At 39.5% G+C, this 18,009-nt stretch overlaps 7 protein-coding genes across 8 annotated transcripts; 4 read left to right on the forward strand and 3 right to left on the reverse strand.

Annotated features, from left to right (window-relative positions):
- Window positions 1–29: 29 nt before the first annotated feature.
- LOC130693541 (thioredoxin-related transmembrane protein 2 homolog) lies at window positions 30–1,213 on the reverse strand. The gene is made up of 5 exons (XM_057516707.2): window positions 997–1,213; window positions 754–934; window positions 506–689; window positions 248–443; window positions 30–193 (listed from the first exon to the last, which is right to left on the reverse strand). Exons 1-5 carry the CDS (start codon window positions 1,144–1,146, stop codon window positions 95–97), a joined length of 810 nt encoding a protein of 269 aa, XP_057372690.1. The 5' UTR covers window positions 1,147–1,213; the 3' UTR covers window positions 30–94.
- A 1,106-nt stretch (window positions 1,214–2,319) lies between these two features.
- LOC130693528 (uncharacterized) lies at window positions 2,320–4,432 on the forward strand. The gene is made up of 7 exons (XM_057516692.1): window positions 2,320–2,396; window positions 2,522–2,614; window positions 2,938–3,263; window positions 3,321–3,415; window positions 3,469–3,620; window positions 3,680–3,818; window positions 3,879–4,432. The coding sequence occupies exons 2-7, from the start codon at window positions 2,539–2,541 to the stop codon at window positions 4,153–4,155; spliced, it is 1,065 nt and encodes a 354-aa protein (XP_057372675.1). The 5' UTR covers window positions 2,320–2,396; window positions 2,522–2,538; the 3' UTR covers window positions 4,156–4,432.
- A 2,682-nt stretch (window positions 4,433–7,114) lies between these two features.
- Window positions 7,115–9,271, forward strand: LOC130693524 (probable inactive serine/threonine-protein kinase scy2). Its single transcript, XM_057516686.2, has 7 exons — window positions 7,115–7,302; window positions 7,377–7,423; window positions 7,492–7,619; window positions 7,688–7,830; window positions 7,917–8,092; window positions 8,190–8,373; window positions 8,445–9,271. The coding sequence occupies exons 1-7, from the start codon at window positions 7,286–7,288 to the stop codon at window positions 9,076–9,078; spliced, it is 1,329 nt and encodes a 442-aa protein (XP_057372669.1). The 5' UTR covers window positions 7,115–7,285; the 3' UTR covers window positions 9,079–9,271.
- LOC130693526 (protein-tyrosine sulfotransferase 2-like) lies at window positions 9,246–11,901 on the reverse strand. Of its 2 annotated transcripts, none has more exons than XM_057516689.2 (5): window positions 11,772–11,901; window positions 11,164–11,398; window positions 10,707–10,958; window positions 10,189–10,637; window positions 9,246–10,125 (listed from the first exon to the last, which is right to left on the reverse strand). In XM_057516689.2, the coding sequence occupies exons 2-5, from the start codon at window positions 11,380–11,382 to the stop codon at window positions 9,822–9,824; spliced, it is 1,224 nt and encodes a 407-aa protein (XP_057372672.1). In that variant the 5' UTR covers window positions 11,383–11,398; window positions 11,772–11,901; the 3' UTR covers window positions 9,246–9,821. The 2 variants fall into 2 exon arrangements, with proteins under 2 accessions (XP_057372672.1, XP_057372673.1); XM_057516690.2 differs by having other exon boundaries at window positions 10,707–10,946; window positions 11,772–11,899.
- A 99-nt stretch (window positions 11,902–12,000) lies between these two features.
- LOC130693511 (protein MTO1 homolog, mitochondrial-like) lies at window positions 12,001–14,961 on the forward strand. The gene is made up of 12 exons (XM_057516668.2): window positions 12,001–12,351; window positions 12,412–12,461; window positions 12,534–12,602; window positions 12,672–12,858; window positions 12,923–13,212; window positions 13,282–13,427; window positions 13,484–13,805; window positions 13,874–14,076; window positions 14,140–14,271; window positions 14,334–14,573; window positions 14,630–14,690; window positions 14,760–14,961. The coding sequence occupies exons 1-12, from the start codon at window positions 12,126–12,128 to the stop codon at window positions 14,859–14,861; spliced, it is 2,028 nt and encodes a 675-aa protein (XP_057372651.1). The 5' UTR covers window positions 12,001–12,125; the 3' UTR covers window positions 14,862–14,961.
- LOC130693547 (Golgi SNAP receptor complex member 1-like) lies at window positions 14,871–16,188 on the reverse strand. Its single transcript, XM_057516714.2, has 6 exons — window positions 15,966–16,188; window positions 15,794–15,905; window positions 15,656–15,731; window positions 15,402–15,592; window positions 15,271–15,342; window positions 14,871–15,204 (listed from the first exon to the last, which is right to left on the reverse strand). Exons 1-6 carry the CDS (start codon window positions 15,991–15,993, stop codon window positions 14,967–14,969), a joined length of 717 nt encoding a protein of 238 aa, XP_057372697.1. The 5' UTR covers window positions 15,994–16,188; the 3' UTR covers window positions 14,871–14,966.
- A 71-nt stretch (window positions 16,189–16,259) lies between these two features.
- On the forward strand, window positions 16,260–17,634 carry LOC130693545 (uncharacterized). Its single transcript, XM_057516712.2, has 4 exons — window positions 16,260–16,690; window positions 16,749–16,876; window positions 16,948–17,116; window positions 17,183–17,634. Exons 1-4 carry the CDS (start codon window positions 16,358–16,360, stop codon window positions 17,294–17,296), a joined length of 744 nt encoding a protein of 247 aa, XP_057372695.1. The 5' UTR covers window positions 16,260–16,357; the 3' UTR covers window positions 17,297–17,634.
- Window positions 17,635–18,009: the final 375 nt, after the last annotated feature.

The following is an 18,009-nucleotide window of genomic DNA, read 5'->3' on the forward strand; positions in this document are numbered from 1 at the left end:
CTTAGCATAAAAATTAGCAGGGTTTCAAATTAAAAATCATTCATCTCATTTTTATTAAAAACACACCTAAAAATAACTACGGGAAGAATAATCTCTACTCTGCCTTCACGCGCTTTTCTTTTTTCTCCTTGATTGGGTTTTTCTTGCATTCATTATAAATATTGTTGAAATCTAGTTGAACTTTAACATTGTCCTAGAAAAACAAAGTTAATCGACAACAAAATAGGAAACCACATATAAGATTTACTTCATTAAAGATGAATTTTTGTAACTGCCCTTTGCTATCGATAGCTGGTCTCCGATCATATTCTTCACCATTCTTGAACACAATGATGGTAGGTAGCTGACGACTAAACGACGTGTCGTTGATGTAATACTTTTTTGCTAATTCAGGAAATCGTCCCACGTCAACTTTACCGAATTTCAAGTTATCCAGTGTATATCTGGATCAGACAAAATAGGACTCTTAAGAACAAAAATTGTTGAAGAATAAATTTTAACATACTCTGCTGATAATTTAGAGAAAATTGATGCAAAATTAACACAGCTTGGACTCCAGACAGTGTAGAATGTAACAATCCACACAACTCTCTTATCTCTGTTAAGCTCCTCTTCCAAAGTTGTTCCTCTAAAGTACACAACTTTTTCTGGACCAGTGTAAGAAGGTTCTGGAAACAGGATTGCTTGCACTAATGTCGAAGAAGATTATTAGAACTGTGCAAATAGTTTGCAAAACTTGACATGTTAACTTACAAACAAATAACACCAAAAATACCAAACCATATCTAGGATCAGCATTGAACCATAGTATTAAACTAGCCACTTTGCAGTACATGAAACCTGTCGAGAGATAAGCTAACATTGTTACAGATCCAGTCTTTCTTGCTCTCATCACAATCACGAAGAGAAGGAAAAACATGATTTCAGATTGTTTCTATAAAAACCAAAATTAGTTGTTAAACAGAATTTTATCGTATTTAAAAAGAATGTGTCTACCATGTCCAGTTCACATTGAGATTCACCCACTGGAAATAAGTACATACACATGGGAGATACAGTTTTTAATACAAGAAAGGAAATACTTAAAATGCAGTTTACTAAGTAATATGGACGAAAAAGTTCTTTAATGTCTTGTAAAAACGCCATGATCAAAGAAAAACTTGAGGTTATGTCTTAGGGTGTCGCCAGTTTAAGCTGACATCAAAATAGTTGCCCGGGCAAATAGCAGACGATATAGTAGTAAAACATTGACCCAAAACTGATATCGATAGTGTATTTTATTTAATTATTAAATTTAATCAGTTATATCACGAACGACAGCCATTTAAACATTCAATGAAGGTAGGTAACCAGTTCGTTCATTATGGTTCTTGGAGAAGCAATGCACGTAGTTCTCAGCACCCACATCGCAAAAAGGCATCGCTGTTGTGTGCAACATTATAACGACGTTCGAACATGTAGTCTCCCAATGCGCGCCGCCATTGAAAATACAATGGCGATCGCAATCGTCCTAACAATCGATCAAAAAACTGAATCTGTAGCAGACTTCTCCTTCTTCGAAGTTGTGGTTTATTCAAACCCCTCCTTCGATTGCCAACTTAAATCGCTGGATGGCAATGTTAATTATCTATTTTTTTTTTGCAAAATAAACAATCGACTAGCGATTAAGAGTTGTCTACTAAAAATTAGGTCAAACGGCGTTTCGTAACATCAATATCGGCGACAATTGAATCATAAATAGAAACCGTTTGTGTAATAATAAGTTAGTTTATTTATTTTCAGGTTAAACTTGGCCAAGTCAACGAATCGTGCATTATGTAGAACTATAGCTCTGGCCGAATACTTTATTGTAAAACTTTCCAATTGAACGTGCCATCCATGTCTAAATAGTTTTGAGAAAAAAAAAGGAAAAAATGAGGTTTGTTTTCGAGTGAAATAGATATGTTTCTTTAACTAAAAGACCTACAATAATCTAACACTGTAACAAGGTATCCAATGCACTCGCAATATAGCTTATTGCACACGTTTGTCATTTGGTAGCCACTAAAACAAGAACGAAAAATCTATACTAACAATTTTATACTATGCGAAATTACTTCGAAATTCGCAAAGACGATAAATGAATCGTTGCAATTATCTCTTAGCACGTGTTAGCTTCAGGCATTGCAATACACGTTGGTGACAGGATGTACCATGCATTATCCAATCGCTAAGCGTATTCTTTCCAACTCTCCTTCCCAACCTTCCCTTTCCCTGGGGATAACAAATTAGAGAGGAAGAGTTAGATAGAAAGTAGAACATATAAGGGGGCAACACGCCCTTACATTTTCCATTATGCCGATCAGCTGAGTCGGTTGTCGACTTCTCCAGAACTTTTTACTATCTCATTCGATCAGGTGATGTCTAGCTGAACAGGTCACTCTTCACAAGCAGTTTACAAATTCAGTTGTATCTGAGAAACATAGAAAAACAGTTTCGACCGTCTTAATACTTTTCCTGCTGAACTTTATTTTATACACAGCCAGGTACCTAGAAAAAATGGATTCTCGTCAGTTTGGAGTTCTACTTCTGGTGGTCTTTCTTGCCATTTTGGCGCCAATCGAAAATGCAGAGGGTAAGCATGGTCGTTTCTCTTTGTAGTTTTAGAGTAGTAAATGGGATAGTAAGACGTGAAAATTATATGTATTTTCATTGGTAGTCAATATTTGAATCTCTAAAAAAAATTAAGTTGATCGATTGCGTGCGATTGCCGCGATGGATTGAAATTACATGGGGGAAAGAAAAGGTTGACATCTTTCAGTCTTCCACGAATGCTCGCTAATGGCTTTTGCACGGGGACCGTAGTCATGCCAACCAATGTGTTACTATCGTAAATCAATCAATGCTATGTTACTTGAAATGGCCATTCTTAAGTTTTTTTATTTTTTTTTCTATCAGGGTCAATTAGTTCGAACCCGGTTTCATCGACAACGGAGAACCCTACCAACAATTCCACTGCCCCAGCAAACACTACTACTACTCAAAATTCGGGTACAACTATTAGCAGTGCACCGTCATCCTCAATCGGAAGTCCTGATTTTACCCATCCCGAGATGACAACTACCCCAGCTGTATCAACTCAACTCTCAACTTCGGCGTCCATACCTCCACCAGTTCAGCCAGTTACTGCTATCCCAGCTATTGCCACTACTAATTCAGTTACGAACGATCATGGCATCCGTGATGTGTCTTCCGATATGGAAAAGTGCTCAACCAGTTTTGAGGTAAGTGATGTACGTCGATATCATAAACTAATAAATTATCTGTATCTGAAACATTAGACTATACTGGAAAAAGAAAAGGAAAACTGGATTCTGGAGAGAGCATTTTTGGCTGTATCGGATGAAGGTTCTACCATCACGCTCGAGCAGTTTTGGTATTGTTGAAAATAGTGTCGACTTATCCCGATCTAAATATTATCATTTACAGCAAACAATTGCAGACCATCATGCGGCTGGACACCATTTGTAACAATGGAAAGAATGCAACGGATGCGGAAGATGTTAAGGTTGCTCCAATTGTTGCCGGTTTAGCTTCCATGTTTACCTCCGTTTGCTCTGACCCGAAGACACGACTTAATGGTTAGTTCTGTTGATCCTTATTTATGTTATCGGTACGTTTAATAAGCTTTGCGTCATAGTAACTGTTGGAGACTCTACCTCTTGCGTCGAATTCATTCGCGTAACAGCCAAAAGTTGTTCGGCGAACCCTCTTACCAAGGCTGTCCATGTCTATCCAACTCAGGTGATCTTCGAAGAAATGACTCGCGATAATTGCACGTATGATAAATCATTTTTAATATACCTGGTTGTGTTCTAGTCTTCCGTTTGAAATTCAAGGGTGGTGTCCAACACCAAGGATTGTATCATCAAGGCATTGGAACACGGTGACAAGTGTTCATCAGCACAGCAAACTATTATCATCGACGCAATCACAAAGATGACTAAAGGGCTGCCGTGTGTTCTTCCCCATTCCGCAAATGCTGCCACTTCGGCACCGGCGATAACAGGGTCGGATGTCACTACCCCAAAAACTCCTGGTAATGCTGGCACGAATTTCCAGGTGAACTTTTTCACCATACTTCCAGTCTTATTGTTGGCTTTCAAGTTTTACTAAATCCAAAGATATCTAAAATGGTTTTAAGCGAAAAAGCGATTCTTTTTTTTTCAGTCTTTTGTGTTTGAGTTCCTTTAACTTAATTTCAAAAGCACTATCTGGCCATGTAAAAATGTTAGGCAATGTATTTTTCGTCTGTGCAATTCTTACTTTTTCAATGTGCATTTCGATAGCACTTTTTGTGAGATTGCACTGCTGCACGCAGAAAATTTAACTTAGCTCCATTTCAGTCATGTATCATATCTCAGATGTGTCGAATACAAATTAACTGTCGTTATATGTCGAGATAGCTTAGGCAAATTAGAAGCCATTGCTGCATGGGATTCAACAAAGAAATCGCTGTTAATTATTAATACTTTACTTTTCTTATACTAATTTTAAAATATTGCAAAGGTTTTTATTTGGGTCAAATTTCTACGGCCTTGCTGTCTTTCCCTTGTGATGTACCAGTATTTTTAGACGACAAAACAATAATTTTAGTCCAAGTCAGGTGATTACAGTATAGAATGTAGTATTCGAACGGAATAGAATTCGAAATGTTCTGGGAATTCCGAGTCACGAGTGTTCCTATATTTACGTGCACTGCAGAGTCTACAATTGACTAGTGGATCGATCTTTTTTCAAAGCACAAGTTAATCGAACGATTAGGACATTGCGTGTGACGTATGTTTTCCCACACATGAATACCTTAATGCCATGTCAAGTCTTGACACTACGTAAGGAGATAATTCAAGTTTGTCGATATACATGACGTATATCGACAAACGTGAATAAGTTCTTCTTCCCACATAATTCATATTAAATATGTGACCTAGCAAATAATCGATCATGATTGTTTTACGTAAAACTTTATTATACCGGCGAATGGTAACGCGTAGCAATTGGTCGTCCATCTTTGAGCTTTGTTGGTTGCCAGCACTTATTTCAGGACCCCATAGGTCAGATCCCAACATGTGGCATTTTCGACAACTCCTTAAACATAATTAGGTTCTAGCTGATAGTGGCATTCCGGGAAAAGTTCAATGCACTTGCAATGAAATTGTTGAAGTTCAGGGTAATGACTAGCAACATTATTATCGTTTTCAAAAATAAAAGATGAAAGTCAAACAAAGAAAAAACAGCACTACAAATAAAAAATTAACCGGGTAAAAACCATGAAGCATTAATGTGTCACAATTTAATATGCTATCAGCTAGCGCCACCGCGCGCCAGCCCACTAGTCAGCCAGTTGTCATAAATTTGAATTCGTTTTATTCTTGCAGCAGCTCTGCAGTGATTTGTGTGGCTTGTGTGAATGCAGAGTATGTCAGGCAGTGGTAGATATTGCACAGCAAAAAGGTGACTAAATGTGTAATTCATTACTTTAAAAAACATTTTTTCTGCATGAACTTCTTGTTCAAGGCCAGTAGATGTACAGCAAGGTCACTTTCTGCACATGGTACCAGATAATATCTTATACTGAGAAGTGTTGCTATATTAAAACTCACCAAAGAGGTTTGCCAAAGTAAGAAGTCTAGTTTCTAAAACAAGGGAAGAATGTTATTGTAATGTACAGTAATTCTTTTGTGATCAGCCATCATGAGTCATGATCTACACATGTTTAAGTCCTTCGAGGTTAGACAGACTTTCCTGTGTATCTATCTTCATCGTTCACCACATATCCATCAACAACATGGTAGGTGTGTGTAAACTTTTTTCTATGAGATTTGGGTTGTTGAATTGTATTGAAATCTTTGTACCACCTAATTTCTTTCCTCTGCTTTCAAATCTTATCGTCATATTGGATAGGCTGTAATAGTTTCTTTTAAAGCTTAACAGTCTTTCACCTAGTCAAGTTATAGTGGTCATTGCATTTGTCAAAACACTAAAAACAAAAGAATAATGCAGCATGATTTATTTGTCTCGTTTTCCCACAGTTTTATAGATGCTATTGGCTGTGAGTGATACAGTACGCCTTAGTCGTTTCACGCTGCTTAGCATTTGAAATTTTTTTCGCCTATCTTCCATCTGCAGTACGATTGTAAAAATATTTAAAATTTTGACACAAGTGATAGCTAATTCCCTATATTATACGGGTAATTCTGAATCAGTTTTTTTTTCCTATTTTATAAAACATCAGTTGGAAAATGTAACAACTAAACATGTGCTTGAATTGTTTTGTCTAATTTTTGGTTTGGATTAGAAATAGGTCAACATTCCCTGAAAAGAATGCTTCAGCCTAAGCAGGTGGCCGGACGGGCTTTATTATTCGGAATTCTAACGAGATGAACTCGCTTGTCATCAAGAAACGAAATGTTTACCAAATTCTATGTATACAGTAGGCCTTTGATATTGCCCTTCAATTCTCTACACGTCTTTGTTTTCAAACATATCTAACGATCTTTAAATGTTTACTTTTCAAAGCAGAAAGAAGAATGAAGAACAGAAAAAGAGAAAATCGCTAACAAAGAAAGCCATGCAAAGATAACGATGCTTCCTCCTTGATAAAGGAAAGGTCCATACCCTCGGCATCTCAGCACGTGAAAGTAAAGCAGCTGGACATTCTTTATAATGCCTCGTATAGTTCCAAAAGAATTGCAATTTCTTATTCTAGTGAGCTTTTCCTGGAAAACAAGGCTGATCAATTCGGAACGGTGCGGATTAAACGAATCATTAGGGAGCCTAGTTGGTTCCCCCTTCGAGCTTTTCCGTTGTTTACTGCTTCGTTGAAACGACAATTACCGACACTGATTCGTATCACGTCGCACGGTGGATGGAAACCGATGCAGGAAGTAAAAAAAATGGAAATAATGGAACGGCCGCTGTAGTGTTGTCTACATGTACGGCACGCAAACTCAGGTTGTATGAAGCAGGACGCGTTCTCTGAATAATACATTTTTTTTTGTCCGCGGTGTTGCCGTCAACCGTTGACGTTGTAGCCAGTCTCCCGTCCACCCCACAGTTAAGGAGAGAAACATTTCGACCACAGCACACGGACGTGATATACTTTGGTTTGTGTGTCTTGTTTTTCGTTATCCCGCCAGTGTCGAGCGCACCTTTCCAAGCGTAGAACTCAAATATCATTCAACCCCCTGATTCGATAGTGGACGGATTGTAGCTATAGCAACACGAGTGTGCGTGAAAAAAGGAAATGGCTTCATATTTAAGGTAATATTGGTCTCCTTTTCGACAAGGCAATGTGGATGTTTCTAACGATCGCTTCATTATTTTATTCCCCAAAGTGTAATTTCCACGTTAGTGGCTCTCAGTCTCTGCACAATATGCGCAGGTAATATAAGTAAAGTTCTGTTTATTTGCTTAATGGAAAATAAATAAAAATTTTATTTTGATACACAGAAAACATTGGATTTAACAGTGGTGTAGCGGGAGGTACTGCAGGTGGGTCGAGAGCCAACTGGGATCAGCAACAACAAGGACAATTCCGACCTTTTGGCAGTGATAAACCATGTTCTGTCTTAGTCAATGTAATTTGATAACGCTGCACCTGTGTGTAATGGATGGTCCAATAATCGTGTATGTTTTATTTCTATAGGAAACAATGACGCAAAATGACGCCCAAGTGATCATTGAGCGTATCCTGATTACGGCAGATACGATGGGTAACAGCTTTTCCTCCTCATCGTTTACGGGTGGATCCAACCAACAACTAGACACATGGGCAGCACAGGCATGCGGGTGTGTCCATAATATTTACAATTTAATCAGCAATTTATATTCCAAATTTTCTGTAACCAGATTAAAATTTTTAAATTTCTTTTCAGGCAAATGCAAAACATTGTCGGCTATTTGAAATCGGCTTGTCAGTTCAGCCTCAGCGCTAGCTCCATTTCCAGTACGAGCAGCACCAGCTCAACGGAACTGGTGGCCCAGAAAAAATTAGGCGCCCTGAACGCGGCCAAGGATTACCTCTGTTCCAACAACCAAGTTAACCTGAAAGGTAAAAATCATTTGTATTCATTCCGGGTCACGCAGGTCTAGCCAAGACTTAGAGTGGACGACAATAACTTATTTGTGCGGCATATAATTATCTTTAGAAATGGCCATGAATAATGGAGCGCAGTGTGCCCGCAAAACTGATTTGAATGAATTCGGTTGCAACGTTCAACAAGGAGCACAGCCTACCTTTATACAAATGTTGCCGTCATCGAATCGACAAACGTTGAAATACGGGACATCCATTATTCTTAGCATGAATAGCTACAACAACGATGATTGCAAGTATTGAACAACACATCTTGTATATATTTTCATTGTTACAGCTATTTTTCTAACATGATAAATCTTGCCAGGTACATTGCAGATATAACCAATTGCATCTTGGACAAATATACGCGTGGAACTGATTTTTGTAGTTCGCGGGCATCGACGCACTTTGGCCGTATCTTTGATGTGATGCTTCAAGGTGTCCAGTGCAAAACGGGTGGCTACTCTACGTTCAACTCTTTTGACAGTTCCAATAGTTTCAACAACAATCCAGCCTTCAATCGTTTCCCTAGCGGCAGCAATTTGCCAAACAACCAAAACAATTTCGGCTTAAACAGTGGCAGTTTTCCTCAAAATTTTCCTCAAGGATCAGCAGACAGTAATGGCTTTAATGGACAAGGTATCAATAATTTCGGCATGAACTCTGGAAGTAACTGGCCGCAAAATCAAAATGGATTCGGAATGAATTCTGGAAGTAACTGGCCACAACAAAATCCAAATTCTTTTGGAATGAATTCCGGAAGTAACTGGCCACAACAAAATTCGGGACAAGGTTCCGGTATCTTTGGACAGAGCTCCAATAATCAAGGTCAAAACTCCTTCCAATCAAGTGGAACAATTCCACCATACAATCGGAGGCCTTACAACAGCGGAAACGCCATCCAGGCGACCATGACAATGGTTGTTTCAACCATATTTGTCGCGTGTTTGGTTCTTTAAATTATAATTTTTTTTTCTTTATTTTCGCACTACACAATCCCATGCCCAACTACGGGGAAAGCAGCTGTCCTTCATCCCACAGTAGCATTTGATAAATTCTTTTAATAATAAAATATTTGCTGCACTTTCAGTGACAGTACAGCACAAAAAAATGTAAGTAGTTAGTATTTCCGTTACACACTTGGGATATGTATATTTAGTTACTCTTTGAATATCAAAAAATTAAAAAAGGACATTTTAAAGCTATTAAAACAAAGAAAAAAAGAGAAACGGCTGATCAGCACTTGGCATTCCTCGTCACGTGACTTGAGGTCTTCGACTTTGGTCATTGTGTCGATCGACTGTAATTTCGTTATTTCTTAATTTGTTATTTTAAACAAATTTTCAATTTCAGGGAATGGTGGAATCAGGATCAATAGATCGATGTACAAAACAACAAGCAAGAAAAATCACCAGCCTTTGGGCAAGAGAATAACGGAAAGAAAAATATACCTGCAATAGCTTTCACAATCGTGGTAAGAAAAAACAAACAAGACAATTGAGATGATGCTTATAAAACACTGACAAAGCCTTCGTTTTTCAACAAAATATTTTGAAGCATACAACGCGCGCTGAAATCATTGTATAAATGTGTGACAAGAATAGGTCATCAATGGCAAAGTGATGCACCACCACTTGACTCTTTGAGAAAACAAAATAGAGAGGGAGCAAAAGAGAGCGAAAATGAATGGAGAGATACAGATTTAATCAACGAATTTGTCTTCAAATTCATCGTGAGAGAGTTGTTGCTTTTTGGCTTTCAGAAGCTCCTGGGTCTTGTTCATCCAATGCCGTTCTTGCTGGGCCACCTTGAGCGTGTTATTGGCGACCCATTGGTCTGCATCGCCATAATTAGGTGGATTGGCTCGAGGATCGTAGCCGAAAGTAGACAACATCGGTGCAATATCGGGCATGTCTCTAATGACATCCGCTGGAATTTGACCCACCCATTTGCTAAGTGCTTCCAAATTGATGGGTTTCACAACCTGATCCGACGATCTTTCAACTCTATTAAAAGTTAACGATATTTAAATTTTCAGGTAATTCAAAAGGTATATGTATATTATTTACTTCGATAGTGAAATCCCACCAGGTCGATTGATAAGCTGCTCGTGATGCAAGACTACATCGTCCCATGGAACGTCAAGGAATTGAAGAATTTTCTCCATCCATACCTGAGGGTGAAGCACGAGTTGTTCGTAATGAACCATCAAGCATCGAGAGGGTCCAACACTTTGACACTCATTGTGCATAATGGTGACAGCTTTATTCCACTTAGTCAAGCAATCGCGGTAACTGGTTAAATCAAACCCAGTGATTGTCACTTTTCGAGTGATGATCGAGTGTACAGTCGCCCGTCCGTCTCGCACCATCAATACAAATTTGGCGCGAGGAAACAGCTCGGACAGATAAACGGCCGACTTCATGGTGAACGGGTCCTTATTGCATAAACGCTTGGCTGGCTCGCCGTGCTTGGCGACAATCTCTACTATAAACGCCGCGATGGCTGAATTAAGCACCTGTTTACAAAACACAATTATCCCATGGAGATATGAAAAATATTATCTCTTTATTTCGTTTTTTGTTACCTCGGCGGTGACACCAGCCTCTTCTAGTCGCATTTTTTCTTTTTGAGACTTGACCCACTGGGCTCGCATTTGTAAAAGGCGTGGTAAGACACGTGTCTCTTCGCCGCAGCGGATATCCGGATGGGCGTCCAGCAAGACACGGGCCAAAGTGGTTCCCGATCGAGGCATTCCTCCGATGAAGATCATCGGCTCCATTCGGTCGTAGCTGTACGTCCGCTTTTCGGCGTCCACAACGATGTGCTGTAACAGAGGCTGCTTCGTTTTTGTTGTGTCCATATTTTGTTTGTGTGCAGGATTGTGTTTTAAAGGGAAAAGAGCGTGCGAGGGAGAGGTGGAAGAGCCAGATGGGTGAACGTAGGAGAAGGAAGTTAAATTTGTTATATATAAGCCTCCACCAGAAAGGTTAATTTTTCAATCACAGATGGTGAAAGTTGATTGGTAAAATGAATAACCATACCTGACCCCCAAATGGAGTTGAGTTGCATGGCCTCTTCCATATTTGGAATACCATTATAAGGATGAGAATAGGTATCCCATAGATTAGTATACGCTTTACTCCTACTCCACGTGTGAACACCATTGTGAGGAACCTTTTTTTCAGACCTAAAGGTGCTTGATGAGAGAAGGAGAACTGAGCCTTCTTACGCTGGTGGTTGGAGACAAATGGCCACTTCATATCATTTCTAAAAGATCTAGAAGGGTAAACATCATCAGAACAAGATTATCACTGACTGCCTTCTGAGTTGCCCTTTCCTTAGCAATTTGTAGAAGGAACACACATCGGTTAAGAGATGGATAAGATAACTATTGTGAGCAGAATATGGCTGCCCATGAATAGTAGTTTGCACAGAAAACTCTACACTTTACGATTTGCCGTAATACTGATCACTTAATGAAATTTTATAATAAGCAAAACATGTCGAGATGATAGTTCGAACAGACAAGTTTAGTGATCGATAGAAATGATAAGGAAAATTGTTTGCTTTAATGCATTCGATTATTTTTCAAATAAACGTTACTAACAGAGGACATAAATGGTACCAAAACTAGAAGTGAGTTTCTTACCCTTCTGAAGAACAAGAATAAATACAGGTTATTTATATTTTTTTTAGAATAAGGAAATAACCATCCAAATGTCTACATATCCAACGAGTTTCTACTGCTTGCCACGCAAGAATCACAAATCCCTCGTTTACGTCACTGGCTAGATTCAAGTTAACCGATTAACTTACCTCGTTGCCACAGCTACGTTGATAGCAGGCGAACAAAACAGACGTAGCAGACTAGCAGCTAGTAGGAGGGAGCGAGGGACGAAAGCCAACAAATACTTTCCACGTGAGAATTTTTGCATATTTGGGCACAGTGAGTGCGTTAATCTTTAGAACTTGCAAGAGCTTTGGATGGAAATCCTGTTCAAAAATGAAATACGGTTGGTTTATTATAAAGCGTTGTAGGAGTTGTTTTGGGTCTCAAGGGCCTACACGGATTATTAGAAGTGAAAGATTGTTCAGTTCCAATACTGATGACAGCAGACATTATGATGTCATTGTTGTTGGGGGAGGTCACGCTGGAACTGAGGCTTGCGCTGCAGCAGCGAGAATGGGATGCAAAACATTATTACTCACACATAAACTGGAGACAATTGGTAATCATCTCACAGTCAATATGATTTAAACCAAAATTAGAAAATTATTATTTGTATTAGGGGAGATGTCATGCAATCCATCGTTTGGTGGAATTGGGAAAGGACACCTGGTATTTGAAATATTATTTATGATTTTATACATTAAAAGTATTCTTGCGTAAGCAAAGGTGTTTTTTTTTTAGATGAGAGAAGTTGATGCCTTAGATGGGGTCTGTGGAAGAATCTGTGATTTATCTGGAATCCAGTACAAGGTAAGTTATGCCACAAAATAGTGCCATGTAAGGTTGCAGCAAAATTAGTAGTACATTAAATGTTTTTAGGTGCTAAACAGGAGAAAGGGGCCTGCCGTTTGGGGCCCACGGGCACAAATCGATCGCGAGCTCTACAAAAAACATTTGCAAGCAGAGTTGTTCCGGACTCCCAATCTTGAAATAAGAGCCGCAGCAGTAGAAGATTTAATTGTTGAGAAAAAGGATGGCCAGGAAACCTGTAGGGGTGTTTTTCTAGGTATTTTCTGAATATGGTCTCCTTCTAAACTGAATTTCCAATGTCTTTGTTTATATTGTTTCAGCTGACAATACGAAAATATCCAGTCGATCGGTAGTGATCACAACCGGCACATTTCTTCGTGGTCAAATCAACATAGGACTGGAAACTTACCCGGCTGGTAGGATGGGAGACAAACCGGCAATCGGTCTATCCCACACGCTAGAGCGATTGCAGTTTAAGCTTGGTAGGCTGAAAACTGGAACTCCACCTCGTTTGGATGGTCGGACAATTGACTATTCCGTTTGCTCCGTCCAAGAAGGAGATGACCCACCGGCACCTTTCTCATTCATGAATGAACGAGTATGGATTGAGGTAATTCATTTTAATATAAGCTTTAATGAAAGTGTTTTAATTGAAATGGTATTCGGAAATACGCAATAGGCTAAAGATCAAGTCAAGTGCCACATTACCCATACTTCCCCAGAAATGGAACGTATTATCTTAGATAACCTTCACTTGGATCGTCACGTCCAAGAAGAAACGCGTGGACCACGCTACTGCCCCTCTATCGAATCAAAAATGTTGAGGTTTGTTTTTCGGTTTTTACAGTTTTACAGCACTATACAGCCTGTTACTGGTATAGGTTTGGCGGAAGACGGCATCAAATATGGTTGGAGCCCGAAGGTCTTAATAACAATGTCGTGTACCCGAACGGACTCTCGTGTACTCTCCCAGCGGATTTACAATTCCAAATGTTAAGAACTATCCCTGGATTAGAGAAAGTTGAGATGATTCGGCCAGGCTACGGTGTTGAGTATGACTACATTGACCCTCGGCAAATTCGAAAAACATTAGAGACCAAACCAGTAAAAGGACTATTTTTTGCTGGCCAAATCAATGGAACTACGGGCTATGAGGAAGCGGCTGCGCAGGGGATTGTTGCGGGAATTAATGCAGGTCTCAAAGTAAATAAAAACAAAGCATATTGATAGTAGTGTATAGAAACCACTTTAATCGTAATGCTTGTAAACAGGTTAAAGAGCAACCTAGCTTCACAATAGATCGAACGGAAGGCTATATTGGTGTTCTTATCGATGACTTGACTCGAATAGGTGCACCAGAACCTTATCGAATGTTTACGTCACGAGCTGAATTTAGACTTTCCTTACGTCCGGATAATGCAGATTTCCGCTTAACCGAAAAAGCTTTTCCAACTGGATGTGTGTCCAGGGATCGGTATCTAATTCATTTTCGAATTTTAGTTGTTACGGTTGTCTCCAATCTAAAACAATGATTCAGATATGACCGGTGTGTGAAAATACGATTAGCACGTGATAATGCAGTGGCCCTTTTGAAATCAATTGAAAACCCACTTAGCACCTGGCGTAAGCTGCTTTCTCTTCCTGCTACAAAAACATCGACCCGTCGAAAGTACCTGGCATGACAAATTAAATTCTCCCTTACGTTTTACATAACATGCTTCTTTATTTCAGTGCATTTGACCTTCTGTCTTTGTCATGGCCGCTGGACGGAGATAACGGCGTTACTGTGGCACTTATAGATTCTATTTTGGGAGATGGCAAACTGACTCATCTGACATCCGATCTGCAACTGTGTCAAAGGCTCAAGATCGAATCACTGTATGCGGATGCCATTGGTGATCAAGAGGAAGACGCCGTACAAATCCGAAACGAAGAAGCTCTGGCTATACCCGATGACATTGATTATTCAGAGTACAAGAACGTATAAAATTCTTATAATTCCAATCAAACCATTTTTATATTCTTAGGAGTTCAATGTCTTTGTCGAACGAGGAAAGAAGCAAACTCATCGAAGCACGCCCACTAACGGTAAAGTGTTCGACGCCTTTTGACCTCCAATGCAAACCAAGTCTAATTTTCCCTGATTGCCTAACATAGATTGGTGCAGCCTCGCGAATTTCAGGAGTTACGCCCGCTGCCATTCTTACAATCTTACAGTATCTCAACCGAAGGAAGCGCTCCGCGGTAATATATTCTTGATCAAGATAATGACTGAAAATGCTTTGTAATGAACCTTTAGGAAATAATAAAAAGAGGAGGAGCCATCACAGTGTAAAATATAGAAATTTTTCGTTATAAAGTTATTTAGCGCTGAGAGTAGAGGAGCAAGAGAATACATCCGAAGCCAATGACACTTCCTAAAATGATGGCATCCCTTCTTTTCCGGAAGTTAATGCGCTGTACTACGCTATTGATGACAGGAAAACGAGAAGCCAAATCATTGACGCGAGCCTGCATGCGCTTCAGGTTTCCGCGTTGGTTCGTTATGTGTTCTTTGGTCTCGATGGCGATATTGATTTGATCATCCACCATTCTATCAGAGCTAAATTTGACGTAAAATTAAATGATGATTAGATCAGCTAATTATTTGAAGACTCTGATTCAATACCTTCTCAAGTGTTCATTTTCTTTTAGATACAGGTCAGTACGCCTGTTTCTTCCACTGTCATTTTTATAGGCACTGCAGAAGACAGGAATTGTCAGCTATAATTTAGGCAGTTTCATTTCTGGGTTTCTTACTCTATGTCTCGTCTGACACTTCCCAGCAAATCTTCTCTCTCCTTTTTTGATAACAAATGAGATGATGTCTTCTGGAACTCAGTTGTGTAGTCTTGCAATATGTCACGGTGTCGCTGTAGAGTGTGTTGCAAAGCTGCACTTGGGGCTTGCGAGGCAGATACTTCAGTCATTTGGGAGTTGATCTCTGTTAACTATGAGAAGACAATTTGTTAACAGATTATGGTAAAGGTTATGGTGTATATTTTCATAATCACCTTGCTGAGAAGTTGTTGGATTTCACTTGAGACTGATTCAAAGGCAAAATTTTCTCCAAGCAGATGAGCTGATTCTCTTAATGTTTAAATCAGAATAGCTTCACATCTATGTTTCGTTACAATTCACCCCTTGCTTACCCATTGGATTTAGATGAGTTGTTGAAAGGTGTTGACCCTAATCCCAATTTGCTAAAACTGACCAACTTTGCATCAATTTCATTTTCCAACTGTCGCGCTTGCTTTCGTAAATCTATTTTCGACGTAAAATGATTTATCTGAAAATTAATACGGCTTAAACAAGTTTATTTACCTTCCCACGAAAAAGTTCCTCTTGTCATATTGATGACGTTGGCTGCCTCCGTTGTCTCCAGTCTGACTCCGTTTTACGTACCACAATGCGATTGGATTGAACTTTAAACAGCTAAATCCACTGCGAATCAACGTACCTTAAATCTGAAGGTTTGGTGACGAAATTACTCCAAAATACTACTGATGAACAAGTCTGATAACATTTATGTATCTACGGACTACTGTCACTGTCAGCCTGCCACTTTACGACGACGTATTCCCAGCTCCAGGAGTTCATTCAATACTATTTGACAACGTTGTAGGTAGTAAAAGGGTTTGAAATGAAATAACCGTTTGACAAACCGCATCATCATCCATAATTGACCCCCTCCAATAGCTAGTTATTAATCGAAAATGGCATCAAGTTTAAAAAGTTTATCACAAATTTGGCATAAGGATCCAACGTCAAACGTTAATGTTGAAGATATTAGTAATACATCTGCTGTTCATGGCAGTGGTAGCAGGCGTCAACTGTCTAGACAATTCAAAAGTGTTTCGGATACAACGAGGAGCCAAGAACAACCTACAAGGAAAATGCTTTTGCGAGGACGTGGGGTGCTTTCCTCCATAAGTAATCTCAATGTAGCTAATGTGCCCAAGGAAACTCGCAAACTCATCCAAGCTGGTGCTGATAAAGTGAACCAAACATTAAATGGTGTTCGGAGCACTTTTGATACTTGGTCTCAGGTAGAAAATGTTCTTGTTCTTTTTATAATGTTTGTACAACTTTTTTGTTAAAATTTAGAAGCTCAAAAATAATCCAACTAGACGTAGACAAAGACTAGTTAACAGTTCCCCTTACACACCAGGAAGAGGAAAAGATACACCAAAATCAAAACAGTTATTAGGAAGGACCCCTACTAAGCTTTACAGGTTGGTCTGATTGTTTCAAAGGTTTAGAGATTCGTAAGCCTAATTGAAGTCTTTCATCACTTGCCCCATAGCCCTTTTGGCATTGAGACACCATCTGATCGACGCCAGCGAAATCATCAGAATTTTTATGGAAAGCCCGGCACGTATACCCCCACGCGAGCCGGCAGCAATAAGCGTTCTGGCAGCAGCATCGTTTCGGGACCCGCCTTTAATGCTGTTTCCGTGTACAGCCCGACCCAGGTATATCCAAGCTACCTGCCCACAAAAGCGATTGATCATCATCTTCTCTCCATTTCTCATCCACAGGCTTTCCCGAAGGATGTTCAGCACGTTCGCCAAGGTGTAGAAGATTTCAACCGGGCAGCTGAGGGCGTAGTGCGTCGCTCTCTGAGACAGCAGATGTCCACCGCCCACCTATAAACACTCAGTTATATTGGCTTCTTTTTGTCTTCAAATCTAAAGCTTATTATTTTTTAATATTTTCCACATTCCGTAAACGTCCTCCACTTATACCCAGCTCATTTGGGAGGCAATTCTTTTCGCAGCACCTTCTCATTGTTTTTGCGAATCATCGACGCAATTTAGTCCCATAGCCCAGCATTACTCAGATCTTTTTTCACTCTTTCCTTCTTTACAACCAAAGACAATTTCACCAGGAATCTCAAACAAAGCTCCTACAAAAAAAAAACTTTCGTTTTTTTCCACAGACATTTTTTCTTTTGTCGACATGGAAAAATAAACAACGTGTTTCTTTTTTTAACTTTGGAATATCAGCTCCATGCAAAAAAGGATTTGTTTATTTTCCACGAAAAAATCCATAGACAATGCAGCTTGTTCCAATCAGGCTATGCTTTGAACGACTGTATCACGACAAGATGATGAACTCAGCGAGCCAAACTTGTATGCATAGAAGAGGATCGACAAATATAAGAGGATGGAATAGAGCAGCAATAGGACCGCCCGTTATGCTGAAGCATTACGTCACCATGTCAGTGCACCCACTGTTTTCTCTACCTACATGTTGATGTTGATTAAACAATGTGCCACAACTAACGCCGACCTGGCTGGCACACGACTTGCATATTGCACCATCCGAGGAAGGAGGAAGAGGAAGAACAGAAAGGCCTAACAAG

The sequence above is a fragment of the Daphnia carinata genome, chromosome 3 (genome assembly GCF_022539665.2).
Source record: "Daphnia carinata strain CSIRO-1 chromosome 3, CSIRO_AGI_Dcar_HiC_V3, whole genome shotgun sequence".
NCBI classification, from domain to species: domain Eukaryota; kingdom Metazoa; phylum Arthropoda; class Branchiopoda; order Diplostraca; family Daphniidae; genus Daphnia; species Daphnia carinata.